The sequence below is a fragment of the Sus scrofa genome, chromosome 10 (genome assembly GCF_054392235.1).
Source record: "Sus scrofa isolate SSC_HxYL_T2T_F1_AM1 chromosome 10, Sscrofa_HxYL_maternal_Yorkshire_Landrace_v2.0, whole genome shotgun sequence".
Taxonomy (NCBI): Eukaryota; Metazoa; Chordata; class Mammalia; order Artiodactyla; family Suidae; genus Sus; species Sus scrofa.
In genome coordinates, this window is record NC_139392.1 from 22,264,899 (window position 1) to 22,281,078 (window position 16,180).

Below are 16,180 nucleotides of genomic sequence, written 5' to 3' on the forward strand. Positions count from 1 at the left end.
TTTGTCTTTTCCCTTCTGCCTTATTTCACTCAGCATCATACTCTCAAGGTCCATCCGTGTTGTCACGAATGGCAAGAATTCATTCCTTTTTATGAGTCGTAGTCCCTTAGGTATATAGACCACATGGTCTTTATCCATTCACCCATCGATGGACATTTAGGTTGCTTCTGTGTCTTGGTTATTGTTCATAATGCTGCAATGAACAAAAGGGTGCATATACATTTTTGCATTGCTGTTTTCATTTCCTTTGAAAAAATACCCAGTAGTGGAATGGCTGGATTGTATGGTGGCTCTCTTCTTAATTTCTTGAAGAATCTCCATCCTGTTTTCCACAGTGGCTGCACCACTTTACATTCCCACCAACACATCCACTCCACATCCTCTCCGACACTTGTTATTTCTTGGGATTTTTGATACTAACCATTCTAATCGATGTAAGTGATATCTCTGTGGGGTTTTGATTTGTGTCTTTATAATAATTAGTGCTTCTGTTAGCTATCTTAACATCTCGTCACGCGCCTGTTGGCCATCTGTACATCCTCTTTGGAAATACATCTATTCAGGTCCTCTGCCCATTTTCTAAACGGGTGGTTTGTTATGGTTGACTTTTATGAGTTCTTTATGTATTTTGGATACTAACCTCCCACCGGATACATGATTAGAAAATATTTTCTACCATTCAGGAGGGTGTCTTTTTGTTTTGACAATGGTTCCCTTCACTGTGTAGAAGCTTTTCAGTTTGATGTAGTCTTATTTATTTATTTAATCTTCTTTTTAGGGTCGTAACTGGGGCATGTGGAAATTCCCAGGCTAGAGGGTCGACTCGGAGCTGCAGGTGCCAGCCTGTGCCACAGCCACAGCATTGCCAAAATTTTTACTTTTGTTTTTCCTGCCTTTGGAGTCAGGTCCACAAAAACATGGCAGGACCGATGATAATGAGGTTACTGTCTCTGTTTTCTCCTGGGAATTTTAAGGTTTGAGGCCTTACATTTAAGTCTTTCATCCATTTTGACTTGATATTTGTATATGGTATAAGATAGTGGTCTAGTTTCATTTTTTTACATGTAGCCATCCAGTTTCGCAAACACCATTTGTCAAAGAGACTGTCCTTTCTCTATCGTATGTTCTTTGCTCCTCTGTCATAAATTAATTGTCTTTATATATGTAGGTTTATTTCTGGGCTATGAATTTTTTTTTTTTTTTTTTTTTTTTTTTTTTTAGTCTTTTTCGCACCTACAGCAAATGGAGGTTCCCAGGCTAGGAGGCTAATCAGAGCTGTAGACAACGGCCTACACCAGAGCCACAGCAACATGGGATCCGAGCCTGGTCTGCAATCTACACTACAGCTCAAGGCAATGCTGGATCCTTAGCCCACTGAGCGAGGCTAGGGATTGACCCTGAGTCTCCATGGATGCTAATATGGTTCGTTAACTGCTGAGCCACAAAGGGAACTTCCTGGGCTATCAATTCTGTTTCATGATCAATGTGACTTTGTGCCAGTACCACAAAGTTTTGACACAGATTTGTAGTGTAGTTTGAAATCAGGAAAAGGGATACCTCCAGTTTTGTTCTCGAGATTGTTTTGGTTACTTAGGATCTTTTGCAGTTCTGCACAAATTTTAGAATTATTTGTTCTAACTCTATGAAATATGCCACTGGAATTTTGATAGAGATTGCACTGAATCTGAAGATTGCTTTGGGAAGTATGGGCATTTTAACACTATTAATTCTTCCAATCCGTAAGCAAAATATGGATTTCCATTTATTTGTGTTTTAAATTTCTTTCATGGGAGTTCCCGTCGTGGCGTAGTGGTTAACGAATTCGACTAGGAACCATGAGGTTGTGGGTTCGGTCCCTGCCCTTGCTCAGTGGGTTGGCGATCCGGCGTTGCCGTGAGCTGTGGTGTAGGTTGCAGACGCGGCTCAGATCCCGCGTTGCTGTGGCTCTGGCGTAGGCCGGTGGCTACAGGTCCGATTCGACCCCTAGCCTGAGAACCTCCATATGCTGAGGGAGCGGCCCAAAGAAATAGCAAAAAGACAAAAAAAAAAAAAAAATTTCTTTTTAATCACTGTCTTAGAGTTCTCAGTGTACAAGTATTTCACCTGCTTGCTTAAATTTCTTCCTAGGTATTTTATTCTTATTGTTTTCTTAATTTATCTTTCTGATAGAAATGCCACAGATTTCTGTATATTGATTTGGTATCCTGAAACTTAGCTGAAATCATTTATTAGTTCTAAGAGCTTTTTGGTAGAATGTTTAGGGGGTTCTATACATAGCATCATGTCATCTCCAAATAATGACAGTTTTACTTCTTTTTTATGGATCTATTGGATGATCACATAGTTTTTATCTTTCATTTTGTTAATGTGGGGTATTGTACTGATACTGATTTGCAAATGTTGAATCATCCTTGCACCTCTGAGAGAAATCCTACTTGATCATTATGGTGTATGATCCTTTAAATGTACTGTTGGGAGTTCCCGTCGTGGCGCATTGGTTAACGAATCCGACTAGGAACCATGAGGTTGCGGGTTTGGTCCCTGCCCTTGCTCAGTGGGTTAACGATCCGGAGTTGCTGTGAGCTGTGGTGTAGGTTGCAGATGCGGCTCGGATCCCACATTGCTGTGGCTCTGGCATAGGCCGGTGGCTACAGCTCCGATTCGACCCCTAGCCTGGGAACCTCCATATGCCGCGGGAGCGGCCCAAAGAAATAGCAAAAAGACAAAAAAATAAAATAAAATAAAATAAAAAAATAAATGTATTACTGAATTTGGTTTGCTAATGTTTTGCTGAGGATTTTTTCATCTATGCTTATCAAAGATACTGGCCTGTACTTTTCTTTTTTTGTGATGTCCTTATCTGGTTTTGGTGTCAGGGTAATGCTAGCCTTGTAAAAATAGTTTGGAAGTGTTTCTTCCTTCGATTTTTTTGGAGCATTTGAGAAGAATAGGTATTAAATTTCCTTTGAATCCTTGGAAAAATTCATATTTCTTCATGATTCAAACTTGGTAAATTGAATGTTTCTAGGGATTGGTCCCTTATACACTGTTGGTGTATATTGGTTCATAGTATTCTCTTATGACCCTTTGTATTCCTATAGTATCAGTCATAATTCCCCCCCCCCTTTTTTTAAGGGTGGCATATGAAAGTTCCCAGGCCAGGGATTGAATCCAAGCCATGGATATGATCTAAGCCACAGCTATGGCAATGCTGGATCCTTTACTCCACTGAACCAGGCCAGGGATTAAACCTGTACCCCTGCTACAACCCATGCCACTGCAATCGAATGCTTAACCCAGGGCATCATAGTGGGAACTCTGTAATTTCTCCTCTTTATGTCTGATTTTATTTATTTGAGCCCTTTTTCTTTCTTTTTTGGTTAGTCTAACGAAAGGCTTGTCAATTTTGTTATCTTCTCAACCAGATCTTAGTTTCACTGATCTTTTTTATCATCTTTTTAGTCTCTATTTCATTTATTTCTGCTCTGTCTGATACTTATTATTTCCTTTCTTCTACTAACTTTGGCTTTTTTTTTGTTCTTCATGTTCCTGTTCTTTTAGGTGTAAAGTTAGATTGTTTATTTGATATTGTTTCTTGAGGTAGTAATGCTATGAACTTCTCTCTTAAAACTGCTTTGGTGCAGAGTTCCTGCTGTGGCTCAGCAGGTTAAGAAACCAACTAGTATCCATGAGAATGTGGTTTCAATCCTTGGCCTTGCTCAGCGGGTTAAGGATCCAGTGTTGCTGCAAGCTTCAGGGTAGGTCACAGATGGGGCTCAGAACTCGCATTACTGTGGCTGTGGCGTAGGCTGGCAGCTGCAGCTCTGATTCGACCCCTAGCCTGGGAACTTCCATATGCCAGGGGTACAGCCCTAAAAAGACCAAAAAATTAAAAACCTACTTTTGCATCCCATTATTGTATTGTTTTCAATTTCTCTCTTTAGGTATGTTAATAATGGCTTTATATACTTTGGTGCTTATATGTTGGGTGCATATGTATTTATCAATGCTACATCTTCTTGCTGGTATGACTCCTCTATCATGCAGTGACCTTCTTTGTCTTTTATTAAAGTCTCTCTTGTCTGCTATGAGTATGGCTACACAAACTTTCTTTTTGTTTCCATTTGCATGAAATACATTTTTCCATCTCTTCACACTGAGTCTCTGTGTGTCCTTACTTCTGAAGTGAGTCTCTCATAAGTGGTATATAGATGGGTCCTGTCTTATTAGCCATTCAGCTCTTCCATGTCTTTTGACTGGTGAATTTAGTCCATTTACATTTAAAGCAACTATTGATAGGCATGTACTTATTGCCAGTTTGTTCATCGTTTTTTGGATGATTTTTAAAATTTTTAAAATTCTTCTCTGTTCCTTTCTTCTTGTTCTCTCTGTGTGTGTGGTGTTTTTTTTTTTGGGGGGGGGGGGCTTTCTTTAGTGCTATGTTTAGATTCATTTCTCATTTTCTTTTGTGTGCTTACTTTAAGTTTTTCCTTGTGACTACTGTGAGGTTCACATATAACATCTTCTGACCTCTTTTATGTTGATAGCAACTTAACTTTAAGCACATTCCAAAGCTTCACATTTTTTGCTCCTCCATTATATTTTTGATGACATCTTTTTCAGCTTTTAAGTTACCCTAATTATTTTAATTTTAGTTAATTGTACTACTTTTGCCTTTCAACATTCTTACCTGTCTCATAAGTGGTTGATCCACTATGTTTCCTGTATATTTACCTTTCTACTGAGATTTTTTTGCTTTTATATGTTTTCTTATTATTATTTAGTGCCTTTTCTTTCCAGCTTACACAATTCTCTTTAAGATTTCTTGTATGGCCAATTTATCTGGAAAATTCTTAATGTCTCCTTCAATTCTCAATGATAAGCTTGTCAGGTAGAGAATTCTTGGTTGGATATCTTTTCCTTTCAGCACCTTGAATAAGTTATGCCACTCCCTTCTGGCCCATAAAGTTTCTGTTGAAAACTCTGCCAATAGCTTTATGGGGTTTCCTTTATACATAATAAGTTGTTTTCCTCTTGCAGCCTTTAAGATTCGCTCCTTAACCTTAATTTTCACCATTTTAACTACAATGTGTCTTGGTTGTAAGTCCTCTTTGGACTTATCTTACTGAGGACTTTCTGGGCTTCCCAGACCTAGATATCCATTTACTTCCCCGGGTTAGAGAATTTTTCAACCATTATTTCTTCAAATTATTTTTTTCTGTCCCTTTCTCTTTGTCATTTCTTTCTGAGGCCCCTATGACATAAACGTTAATCCACCTGATGTTGTCCCAGAGGTTCCTTAAGGTCTCTTCACTTTCTAAAATTCTTTTTCATTTTACTGCTCTCTCTGGGTGGTTTCTATTGCTTTGTCTTCCAACTAGCTGATTTGTTCCTCTATGTTATCCAGTCTGCTGTTAAATCCCTCAACTATATTTTTCAGTTTAGTTATACCTTCTGTTTGGTACTTTCTTATCTTTTCTATCTCTCCATAGAGGTTCTTGCTCATCCATTCTTCTCCCAAGTTTGGTGCGCATTTTTATGACCATTACTTTGAACTATTTATCAGGCGGGTTGCTTATCTTCATTTCTTTAAAGTCTTTTTCTGGGGATATGTCTCGTTCTTTGGTTTGAAACATATTCCTCTGTTTCCTTATTTTGCCTGACTATCTGTGTTTGTCTCTATGTAGCAGGAAAAACACCTACTTCTCCCAGTCTTGAAGGAGTGTTCTCATGTAGGTGATGATCCCTGGGGCTCAGAAGCAGTCTTCCCTGGACACCAGAACCAGGTGCTCAAGGGCTGACCCTTGTGTGGGCCCTCATGTAACTACCAAATGTGATGGCATCTCAGCTGCTGGGTGGAAAAGACAGGGGCTTGGGGCACTCATGTGGCCCGACTGGGGCACTGCTGCTGCATGGGGAGGGGAAGGCACAGTGCATTTGCCCTGCCCAGTTATGGTACACCTGCTCCACAGGATGGGCAAGGCTAAAGGTGCTCATCCAGCTCAGTTGCGTTGTGGGGTGGGTAGAGCATGCCCTCCATGCTAACAGGCTGCAGGGAAAGTGCCAAGAATGGCACTCACCAGCTTTGTCATCACAAGTTAGGATGAGGTTGTAAAAACAGTGCCCACCAGCACTTCTATCAGTGACAAAGTCCCAGAAGTTCCTGCCTCTCTGGCAGCCACTGTAAAATCAGTAAGTGGGTATCCCTCACTTATGGTCTAGATGCTTTTCAAACTGTTGCTTTTGCCCTGGATCTCAGAACAAATGGGCTGCATGTGAGCCCTTTAAGAGTGAGTTTCCTGTTCCCTATAGTTCAGTGATTACTCTGGATTTAATTCCCACTGATTTTGGGATGGGGGGGCTCATCTTTCACTGGACCCCAAAGTCAAGGCACCTCAATCCCTTCAGTCCTTGAAGGATGGTTCCATATTTTTGGCATCCGTCCTGACTGTGGGTCACTGCTTCTGGGCAGAGGTCCTGGGTGAGATCGTGTCTCTGCTTCTCTGTCTCAATGCACCTCTTTCAGATTTTGTTGTCAAGGCACTGTTTATCCAGTTCTCAGGTTGTTTTCAGAGGAAAGTATCCATACGTGGTTGTAAGTCTGTTCTGTCCATGGGAGGAAGTGAGTTCAGGATCTTCCTACACCAGCACCTTAAACCCTTCTCGTCAAACCAATGAACTGAACTAAAATAAAAATTACCTAGACACTGAAAGCTTTCACTTCCAACGTGAATATGGAGGAATCTTAATTATCTAGAGCAGTGTTGTCCAATAGAAATATACTGTGATATATATTTACATATATATACTTTTAAATTGACTGGTAGTCACATTAAAACAAGTAACGTGAAATTACCTTTGATCATATATCTTATTTAGTCTATTGTGTTCGAATACCAAATCCCAACAAGTAACAAATATTAAACAGTGTTGAGGAGTTCCAGTTGTGGAGCAGCAGAAACAAATCTGACTAGGAACCACGAAGTTGCAGGTTCGATCCCTGGCCTTGCTCAGTGGGTTAAGGATTCAGCATTGTCGCGAGCAGTGGTATAGGTTACAGACACGGCTTGGATCCTGCATTGCTGTGGCTGTGGTGTAGACTGCAGCTATAGCTCCAATTCGACCCCTAGCCTGGGAAACTCCATATGCCATGAGTGTGGCCCCCCAAAACAAAACAAAACAAAAAAGTATTAAGACATTTTACTTTTCTTCATACTAAGGTTTTTAAACCACTGTGTATTTTATACTTACAGCCCATGTCAATTAGAACTACCCTTGTTCAAATGCTCATACCCAGGTGTGGCTGTCAGCTGCTATACCGGATGGATAAGCTTTCCCTCATTTCTCCCCTTTGGCTAAGAACTAAGTCTTTGTGCCCAGAGATTAAATTTGAAGTCACTACAACTAACAGACATTCTGAGGAAGGGCCCAGAACACATTTCGATTCCATAGATCAATTCAAACTGTGGGATCAGAGCTTTGTGCCATATTTTCTAAGTCTCCAGCAAACACAGAAAAAAAGGCCCATGACTTCATTTGGCAGAAGGTCTAAATTCTGAGGCCTCCAGTGAAATACATTTAGGATTTTTCTACCAAATAAAAAGGAAGCTGACTGTTCTAGTATCAAGGGAATGCTTGGCAGCTAACATTTGCAAAACATCTCTTTCATCTGCCAGGTGCAAGAGCTGACCAAGGCTTCCAGCTTGTCATCCTCCCAGGGGCCCTAATCGGATGCTAAAGATGCAGGTGAGAAGAACCTGTCCTGCTCCAGCAGCTGTACTCTAAGCAGGAGCATCCTCGCCAGGCCCTTCAGGGAAAAAGGGTTCTCTTCCCAGTTGTGTCAGCCTCTTCCAGACATCGTTGGCTGTTCTGTGCGGTATTCACTCCTATGACATCTTCTTTCCCCTGATTTCCAAGAGCACTGTTTTCAAGGTCACTGTCATTGCCACGGACCATCTGCTTAGGCCCCTGGGTTAGAAACCCTCTTCCTCCAGAAAGAATCCACCTTCAGTCATGGTCCCTTGACCTCTGAACTGCACCTTGACTCCATCCCTGCCTGTCCCCGTGCCACTGTCCAGATTTACACTTTCTTCTTGCTTGCCCTGACTACTGAACCAACCTCGTAACTGGGCCCCTCTCTCATTTCCCTCCCCGTACTCCTCACCTCAATTTATTTTCTACCCTGTTGCCAGGGTGAGCTTTCTAAAAGAGACTAAATTGGGTCACTTTTTTGGTTTCAAGACTTTTCTCGACTCCTCACTGATGTCTACACAGTGGATTTCAACTTTTCTTTTTTTTTTTTTTTTTTTTGCTTTTTACAGCTGCACCTGCAGCATATGGAAGTTCCCAGGCTGAGGGTCAAATCGGTGCTACAACTGCTGGCCGATGCCACGGCCACAGCAATGTGGGCTCCGAGACTCGTCTTCAACCTACACCACAGCTCATGGCAACACCAGATCCTTAACCCACTGAGCAAGGCCAGGGATCATACCCATGTCCTCATGGACACTAGTTGGGTTAGTTACCACTGAGCCACAGTGGGAACTCCCTTTTTCTTTTTTTCTAGTAAGCAGAAGAAGCCCCAACTTTTTTCAATGAGGTGTAACCAAGAGCCCCAGGATATAAAAGAGATAAATCTGAGCTACTCTGGGTGAAGAAGAGAGGGACAGAGGCCTCAGAGCCTGCCCTAAAGTCCTCTAGCCCCACCTCCTCTGGGCCCACAGCAGGAATTCTGAAGCTGTTCTGGACACAGCTGGCACCCTACTGCCCAGTGGGAAGCCTATGCTCCTTGGCCTGGCATTTAGGGCCTTATGGAACCTGAGTCCAGCCCACCTCTCTGGTGTCACCAGGCATCACTGCACCGCACACACACCCCCCTCAAAGTCCCTGCTACACAAACCACATGTGATCCCAACATGCCCAGCATTTCTGAAGCTCCACACTGTGGCCATGCAGCATCCTCAGCCTGGTGTGTCCTCCTGCTTATCGTCTCTGTCTGGTGAGATGTTAGCTGCCTTCCCTGGCTCAGCACCGTTGTGCTATATGAATGCTTCCATCATGAACAACCCGGATGAACCACCCTTAGGAACTAACCCCTCCCTCCTCTAGGATGCCTGTTCCATTTTCTATTTAACCACTTATCACACCTGTTACTTGGATGAGCTTCTCCTAATAAGACTGCAGGTAAGGGCTCTGAATTACTTTTCTAATCCTGGCCCAGATTTCAATAAATGTTTGTGGCATCATGAAGTTAAGAGTGGGTCCCTGGGGAGTTCCCGTCATGGCTCAGTGGTTAATGAATCTGACTGGGAACCATGAGGATGCAGGTTCGATCCCTGCCCTCACTCAGTGGGTTAAGGATCCAGCGTTGCCATGAGCTGTGGTGTAGGTTGCAGATGCAGCTCAGGTCCCACGTTGCTGTAGCTGTGGCGTAGGCCAGTGGCTACAGCTCCAATTAGATCCCTAGCCTGGAAACCTCCATATGCCAAGGGTGCAGCCCTAGAAAAGACAAAAAAAAAAAAAAAAAAAAAAGACTGGGTCCCTGTTCAATCATGAATAGAGGTGTGTGAGCTATCCTCAGTTCCATGAGGAATTCTGAGAACCTCTGGGGGAAGAAAGAGGCCAAGGAGCTCTGAACTGGGACTCTGGTTCTGCTCCAAACTCTAGTTTGTTTGTCTGTTTTGGCTGTGCCCACAGCACACGGAAGTTCCTGGGCCAGGGATCGAACCCAAGCCACAGCAGTAACATGAGCTATAGCAGTGTCAATGTTAAGTCCTTAACCCTTAGACCATCAGGGAACTCCATCCAAACTATGTTTTCAGCCCTACCCTGCTCTGGTTTTAGTGCTCTTGGAATAATGATAATGATAATTCCAGAGGCAGCAACTACATGCCAAGCACTGCTGTAAGCGTTTTTCATGGATTAACTCATTTTTGTTCGACAGAATGAAGGCTGTAGGATTTACTAGATTGAACTCTTTTTTCTAGTTGCACTTGGGACTGAACAAGATCTTACAGATCATCCCCTGCAGCAATGAGGACACCACCAGAGTCACCAGATAGGAAGTGAAAGGACCACTTCAGGTGACTCAGCAGGTGGCAGAGCTGGCTGGTGGCAGGTCTCCTGGCTCTTAGGTGGCTGTAACTTCACTCACACAGCACCGCTTCTCTGTCACAGGAACGGGTCTGGTCCTGGCTGGAGCCGCATGTTGAGGTATGGGTACCATGTTCTTACAAAGCATCCGCAGAGAAACACCGCACTCGGTATCAGCACAACTCAGCTCATGGCCAAATAGTTCCTCACTTAAAGTCAAATGATTCCACTTCAAATTTGCTTTCTTTTTTGTAGAAGTTGCCTCCTAATAAAAATTGTAATCACCAAATGATTTCTCCAATAATTATTAGAGAAATTGGTATTGAGTGGTGCCAACAGAAATCTAGGGTAGAAACAACTTCCAGCCCTCAGCTCTAGACGTGCTACTGACGGCATGTGAGATCCCTTCCAGGCAGAGTGGGCTCCTGGGGAGACCTCCCTAGCTCTGGTCAAGGCTGCTACCCGTGGCTTCAAGGCCATGGCTGTCACGACCCTCAGATGTATGTACACTTGATCATAACTTTTTTTGAAAGCATGTCATCTTAGCTCAGGCTGCTCTAACAAAACACCATAGACTGGGTGAATTAAACAACACTCATTTATCTCTCATCGTCCTGGAGGCTGGGAGGTGCTAGATAAAGATGCCAGGACATTCAATTCTTGGTGAGGGCCCACTTCCTGGCTGACAGACAGCCACCTTCTGTCCCTGTTCTCACGTGACAGCCAGCGGAAGTTCTGGTCCCTGCCTCTCACCCTGTCATGGAGGCCCCGCCTTCATGACCTCCTCGTAACAGAATTACCTCTTAAAGGCCCCACCCGAAAGTCCCATCACACTAGGGTTGGGGCCTTCAACATAAAAACTGAGCGAGAGCCCAAACGTTTGGTCCATACTGCATGTCTCAATTCAAAGTCTGTTTCCTGAGAGGCAGCATGATATCACAGAAAGACAAGTGAACCTGAAGTCAAAAGTCCCACCCACCACTGACCTTTGCAGTAATCAGTTAATACGGCCAAGTCTCAGGTTTTTTTTGGCTGTACCCCGAGGCATATTAAAGTTCCTAGGCCAGGGATCAAACCCATACTATAGCAGCAACCCAAGCCAATGCAGCGACATCAGGTCCCTAACCTGCTGTACCACAAGGGAACTCCCCAGATTTATTTTAAGGAAATGTTATCAATTCTACTGGACTTGCCTAATCTCTGTGAAACTTCAGGGAGATGTGAAGAGGACTGGGATGAGCAAATGCTTATTTTTCTTCTTTAAGGAGTGACCATATTTGGAGAATGTTACCCAGAACTGTTTCCTTACTTCATCACAGAGAAAGGAAGTGACTTAGCCATGCTCCACACTCCAGGATGAACAAGGTAGAGTCTGGATGTGGCCTTTCCCTAACATCTAAACTGTTTTAGGAAGCCATTAATTGTTTTTTTTGGGGGGGGCACCCATGGCATATGGAGGTTCCCAGGCTAGGGGTTAAATGGGAGCTGTAGCTGCCAGCCTACACCACAGCAACTTGGGATCCAAGTCAAGTTTTCAACCTACACCACAGCTAACGGCAACACCGGATCCTTAAACCACTGAGTGAGGCCAGGGATTTAACCCGCATCCTCAAGGATATTATTCGGGTTCGTTAACCAATGAGCCACAACAGGAACTCCTAATTCCACTTTTCTTAAGCTAGGAATCCGCAGAAACGTTTGTAAACCCATATGATAAATCTTATAATTTCTAACTGAAGGCTAGAAGGACATCTAAAGAATATTTATTGAATGCATTAAGGTGCTAAGCTCTTGATACATAATTTCACGGGACCCTCAGGACAGCGCTGCAGTGCTGGTATTGTCACAGCCCCTCTTCCAGTCCACTATTCCAGAATCTGAAGGTCAGGAAAGTTAGGAAATGTGCCCAAGACCACACAGGTGGCGAGTGGCAGAGGTGATTCAAGCTCAGGTTTGACTGATCAAATCCAACACTTTTCCCATTAGCCCAGGGTGCCTCAGAAAGAAAAAGTCATTTCCCAAAACTGGAGAAAAAGGAAACAACAACAATGTGATTTCAGCATGGTGTTCCCTGTTGCTATTTCAGAATTGGGCACCTAACATTCCTATTTTGACAAAAGCAGTGATTGCCACATTAGGGAAAATCAGATTAGGGTTCCCCCCCCACCACCTTCTAAAAGTTTTAAAAAGGAAACATTAAAGCACACTTTGGGCTTGCTCACTTAAAAGGGCAAAAGGGTGCTGCAGTGAATTAATACACATCCATGGCCGTTTCATTTGCCTACACTGCAGAGGTGCACAGATGTAGGAGCCTGGGGCTAAGGGTGACTCAGGACTGCCCACCCCCAGCTCTCCCTAGCTTCACCTTGACCCTCCCCATCGCATTCTACTCTGGGGTTAATGCCCATCAGCTGGGTTCTTTTAAGATTCTTCCACTTTAAGGTGTACAAATTCCTGCCCGCAAACCCCAGCTTGGTGGGGGTTCACTAGGCACCCTCAGCCTTAAGATTTACCCCGACTTCCCTCAGCCCCCTTCATCCTCCTGCCCTGCACCCCCCTCCCCTTCCCCCTGGGCGCGCGGGATGCTAGGAGGGCCCGAGTGGGCGAGGGCTGAGGGCTGCAGCGACCAGGTGGCTCCAGGCGCATTGTGAAGTGGCCAGAGCGTCACAGGTGGCCTGGACCCCAGGGATCCGGGGCGGGACGGGTCTCCGCAGCTCCCCCGCAAGGCCCGGGGACCTTCGCTCAGACGCTGGGCGCCCGGGGAAGGAGCATGGAGGGCTTGGGCCACTTCTCCCCTCGGCCCTACCCAGACCTCTGGGAGCCCCCGCCGCCCCGCGAAGATCGCGCATCCTCCGCGCGGCTGGGCGGGCTGGGGCCGCAGACGGAACCGGACCTGTGCTCCTGGGCCATGACTCCCGGCGAGGGGAGCGAAGCCGCGGCGCCCTGGCTGTACCCGCCCTGCTCACCCACCCCCAGCCGGTGCCGGTACCCCGACTCCCCGCGGGAAAGCTGCAGCCTGACCGACGTAGCCCGGAGGCCGCCGGACCGCGCCAAGAAGCACCGGCCGCGCAGCCGGCTCCTGGAAGATGCGTGGGGGGAGGCAAGGACCAAGCTCCAGGCACAGGGAGGCAGCCCGCACAACCCGGCCTGGCAGCAGCAGCCCTCTTGCCAGCACTGCCCTCCCGCCCGGGGAGATTCGCCCCCACCTTACCCGCACGGAGCTTACACTCCCCCGCGTGGAACTTCCCGGGTAGAAGAGGTGCCCAGCGGAGACCAGTGGGCAGCGCGGGTCTGCAGAGGTCTAGGTCGCTGGTCTCTCTCCTCAGTTCACACGGAGAAGTCTTCTGTTGCCTCCAGAGAGTTGGGGACGCAGTCAGCTTGCGCGTACATCCAGAAAAGACACAGCAATGAAACGGTGGCGTCATTAGCCAGCCAGTACTCCCTCTCCAGCAAGGGGGTGCAGAGCCAGCACACCCAGATCCTCCAAAACAAGCTAGAAGAGGCAGTAATGTCCTCCAGGGACCAGAAGATTATAGCCCTCGTGCTGAGCCGGCTCAAGAAGGCCCAGAGGATGCGGGAGCTGCAGCAGCAGGCGGCTGTAGCCTGGGAGGAGCTGAAGCGCTCAGACCAGAAGGTCCAGTTGACCCTGGAGAGGGAGCGCCAGCTGCTACTGCAGCAGAGCCAGGAGCAGTGGCAGCAGGAGAAGGAGCAGCGTGTCCGACGGCGGGACAGACAAGCGAAGATCACGACGCAGCAGGAGAGCGGGTGGAAGGGGCAGCTGGAGGACTCGGAGAACCGGCGCCAGGAGACGCTGGAGAGGGCCCCCTCTGAGACAGAGATGGAGCATGGGAAGCAGTGCGAGGTCCAGCGCCTGCAAGAGCAGGAGAGGATGCTGCACGACCTGCGGGAGCAGAACAGCCGCCTGCAGCTTCAGAAGAGGCCAGTGCAGGCCTTTCAAAAGAAGCACACGCACACCACTGAGGGCCAGAAAAAGGTCCAGGAGACCAATCTTAGCTCTCTAGTTAATTACCAGGCCCGCAAGGTCCTCATGGACTGCCAGGCCAAGGCTGAGGAGCTCCTCCGGAAGCTGTCCCTTGAGCAGAGTTTTCAGTGGTCCCAAGAGATCCCCCAGGGCGTGATTAAAGCGCATCACCGAGAGCCCAAGGAGAAGGTCCAGAAGGAGGACGCACAGTTCCAGCAGGTCAAATGGCGCCCGGGGGAGTCCGAGGAGCAGAGGAAGGAGCACAAGCGGCTGCTTGTGGAGCTTGCGAAACAGAAGATCCTGCAGACCAGAAGTAAGGTCCACAAGAACATCAGCGACAAGGCACAGCACCCTCGGGAGCTCAGCATCCTGCGGGAGAACACTCATCACATCCTGAAGCTGAAAGCCGAGAAGGAGGAAAAGAGTCACGTGGATGGCATCAAGGAAGCCATGAGGAAAAAGGAGCGGAGGATCGAGCAGATCTCGCGAGAGAAAGATGCACCTTCCGAGGGATTCCAAAAGATCTCCAGGGCCGCCGGGACAGACAACGCGAGAGCACCTGCCAGCAGCTGCTTTGATCGGGCGGCCCGGGGGGCCCAGGAACGAGCTGGGCAGCAGAGAGGGGGCTACTGAGAACCCGACGACGAAGAGCCCCCAGCCCAGGTGGCTAGAAAGAGACGTGGCAGTGAGATTCATTTTATAATCTGATTAGAATTGAGCACTGGTTTTTAAAAAGTATATAAAATAGCTGCACTTTCCTCTCGTGAACTGGTTGATCGATTCATTTGGATAGTTGAGAGGGTTGGGAGAGAAATTCAGGAATTTTAAGAAAATTACTTGCCTTGGTATATTTGGATTTAAATAGCAAATATTCGTTTAGCTCTCAAGTAATCTTAGAAGGACACCAAACACATCTTGGAGGAACCAAAGAAAAATCTACAGGGGGCGGGGATACAGTTCTGTGTCAAGATAAGTTTCTTTTCCTGTCCCAGAACTTAATGAAAAGGAAAAGTGTGAAGTACAGGGCACTAAGAAATCTCTCCGGAGTTCCCGTCATGGCGCAGTGGTTAACGAATCCGACTAGGAACCAGAGGTTGTGGGTTCGATCCCTGGCCTTGCTCAGTGGATTGGTTAAGGATCCCGCCTTGCCGTGAGCTGTGGTGGAGGTCGCAGATGTGGCTCGGATTCCGCGTTGCTGTGGCATTGGCTGGCAGCTACAGCTCGGATTAGACCCCTAGTCTGGGAATTTCCATATGCCATCTGTGGGGCCCTAGAAAAGACCAAAAAAAAAAAAAAAAAAAAATCTCTTCCATGCAGGGGAGAGGAATTTCTGTAAACAGGTGTATGGAATTCAGCCTACTGCATGCATTTATAATGCATGTGAAAATTTTAAAGGCTCTGAAAAGTCCTGCAGTAAAGCAACATTTAACCTAGTGTTTTTCACAAACCACAGAATTCTTTTATTCCCTTGGGTCATTCCTCCCAGGCTGTACTTCCTTGGCCTTCCCTCCCTGAGTTCCTAGGGAGTATTTATAATTCCTTTAGCACTACTGCTTGCCTCCACTGCCGCAGCCATGCTATGAAGAGCTCGCTGGAATCTCCCCCCACCTCTTTTTGGTCAGTCTCATCCAGTCTTTTGGAACAAAATTCTATTAGCAGCCTTCCCTTCCCCTCTCTTTCTCCTTTGTGTCTCCTGAAGGAGGTGTATGATGTCATTCTGTCTACCCACAAGGTGTCTGTTTAACCCAACCAGGCTCTGAATCTCTGAATGAATGACTAAGCATGACTCAGGAACATGACATTTTAAAAATAAGGAGCCAGAAGCTAAGTAGAATTTAACCCATCCCATCTCAAAATCTCTATCAAAAGATTCTAAAAGTTTTCTTCAAGAAAGTCCTTAAATAACATTTGTCTTCCAAAAGAAGGACAAGGAGAAGGGGAAGAAGAAAGGGAAGAAAAGGAAGAAGAGGAAGAAATAGAATAAGCCCCATTGGAAAAATCTTTTTGTCTTCCTAGTGTGGTTTTGTTTTGTTTTGTTTTTTTTAGGGCTGCACCTGTGGCATATGGAAGTTCCCAGGCTAGGGGTCAAACTGGAGCTACCACTGC

General features: G+C 46.1%; 3 protein-coding genes across 4 annotated transcripts in view; 1 reads left to right on the forward strand and 2 right to left on the reverse strand.

The window, feature by feature from the left end:
* Positions 1 to 14,540, reverse strand: part of SUSD4 (sushi domain containing 4) — a 169,030-nt gene extending 154,490 nt beyond the window's left edge. For both annotated transcript variants that reach the window (XM_084979351.1, XM_084979349.1), the window contains exon 1: positions 13,304 to 14,540. The gene's annotated coding sequence lies outside the window, so the exon portion shown is untranslated. The remainder of the gene's footprint in view (positions 1 to 13,303) is intronic.
* Positions 11,089 to 14,842, forward strand: CCDC185 (coiled-coil domain containing 185). Its single transcript, XM_003130574.5, has one exon. The coding sequence runs from the start codon at positions 12,863 to 12,865 to the stop codon at positions 14,705 to 14,707; it is 1,845 nt and encodes a 614-aa protein (XP_003130622.3). The 5' UTR covers positions 11,089 to 12,862; the 3' UTR covers positions 14,708 to 14,842.
* CAPN8 (calpain 8) overlaps positions 13,304 to 16,180 on the reverse strand; it is a 147,276-nt gene continuing 144,399 nt past the window's right edge. Inside the window, exon 26 of the transcript XR_014817504.1 lies at positions 13,304 to 14,741. The gene's annotated coding sequence lies outside the window, so the exon portion shown is untranslated. The remainder of the gene's footprint in view (positions 14,742 to 16,180) is intronic.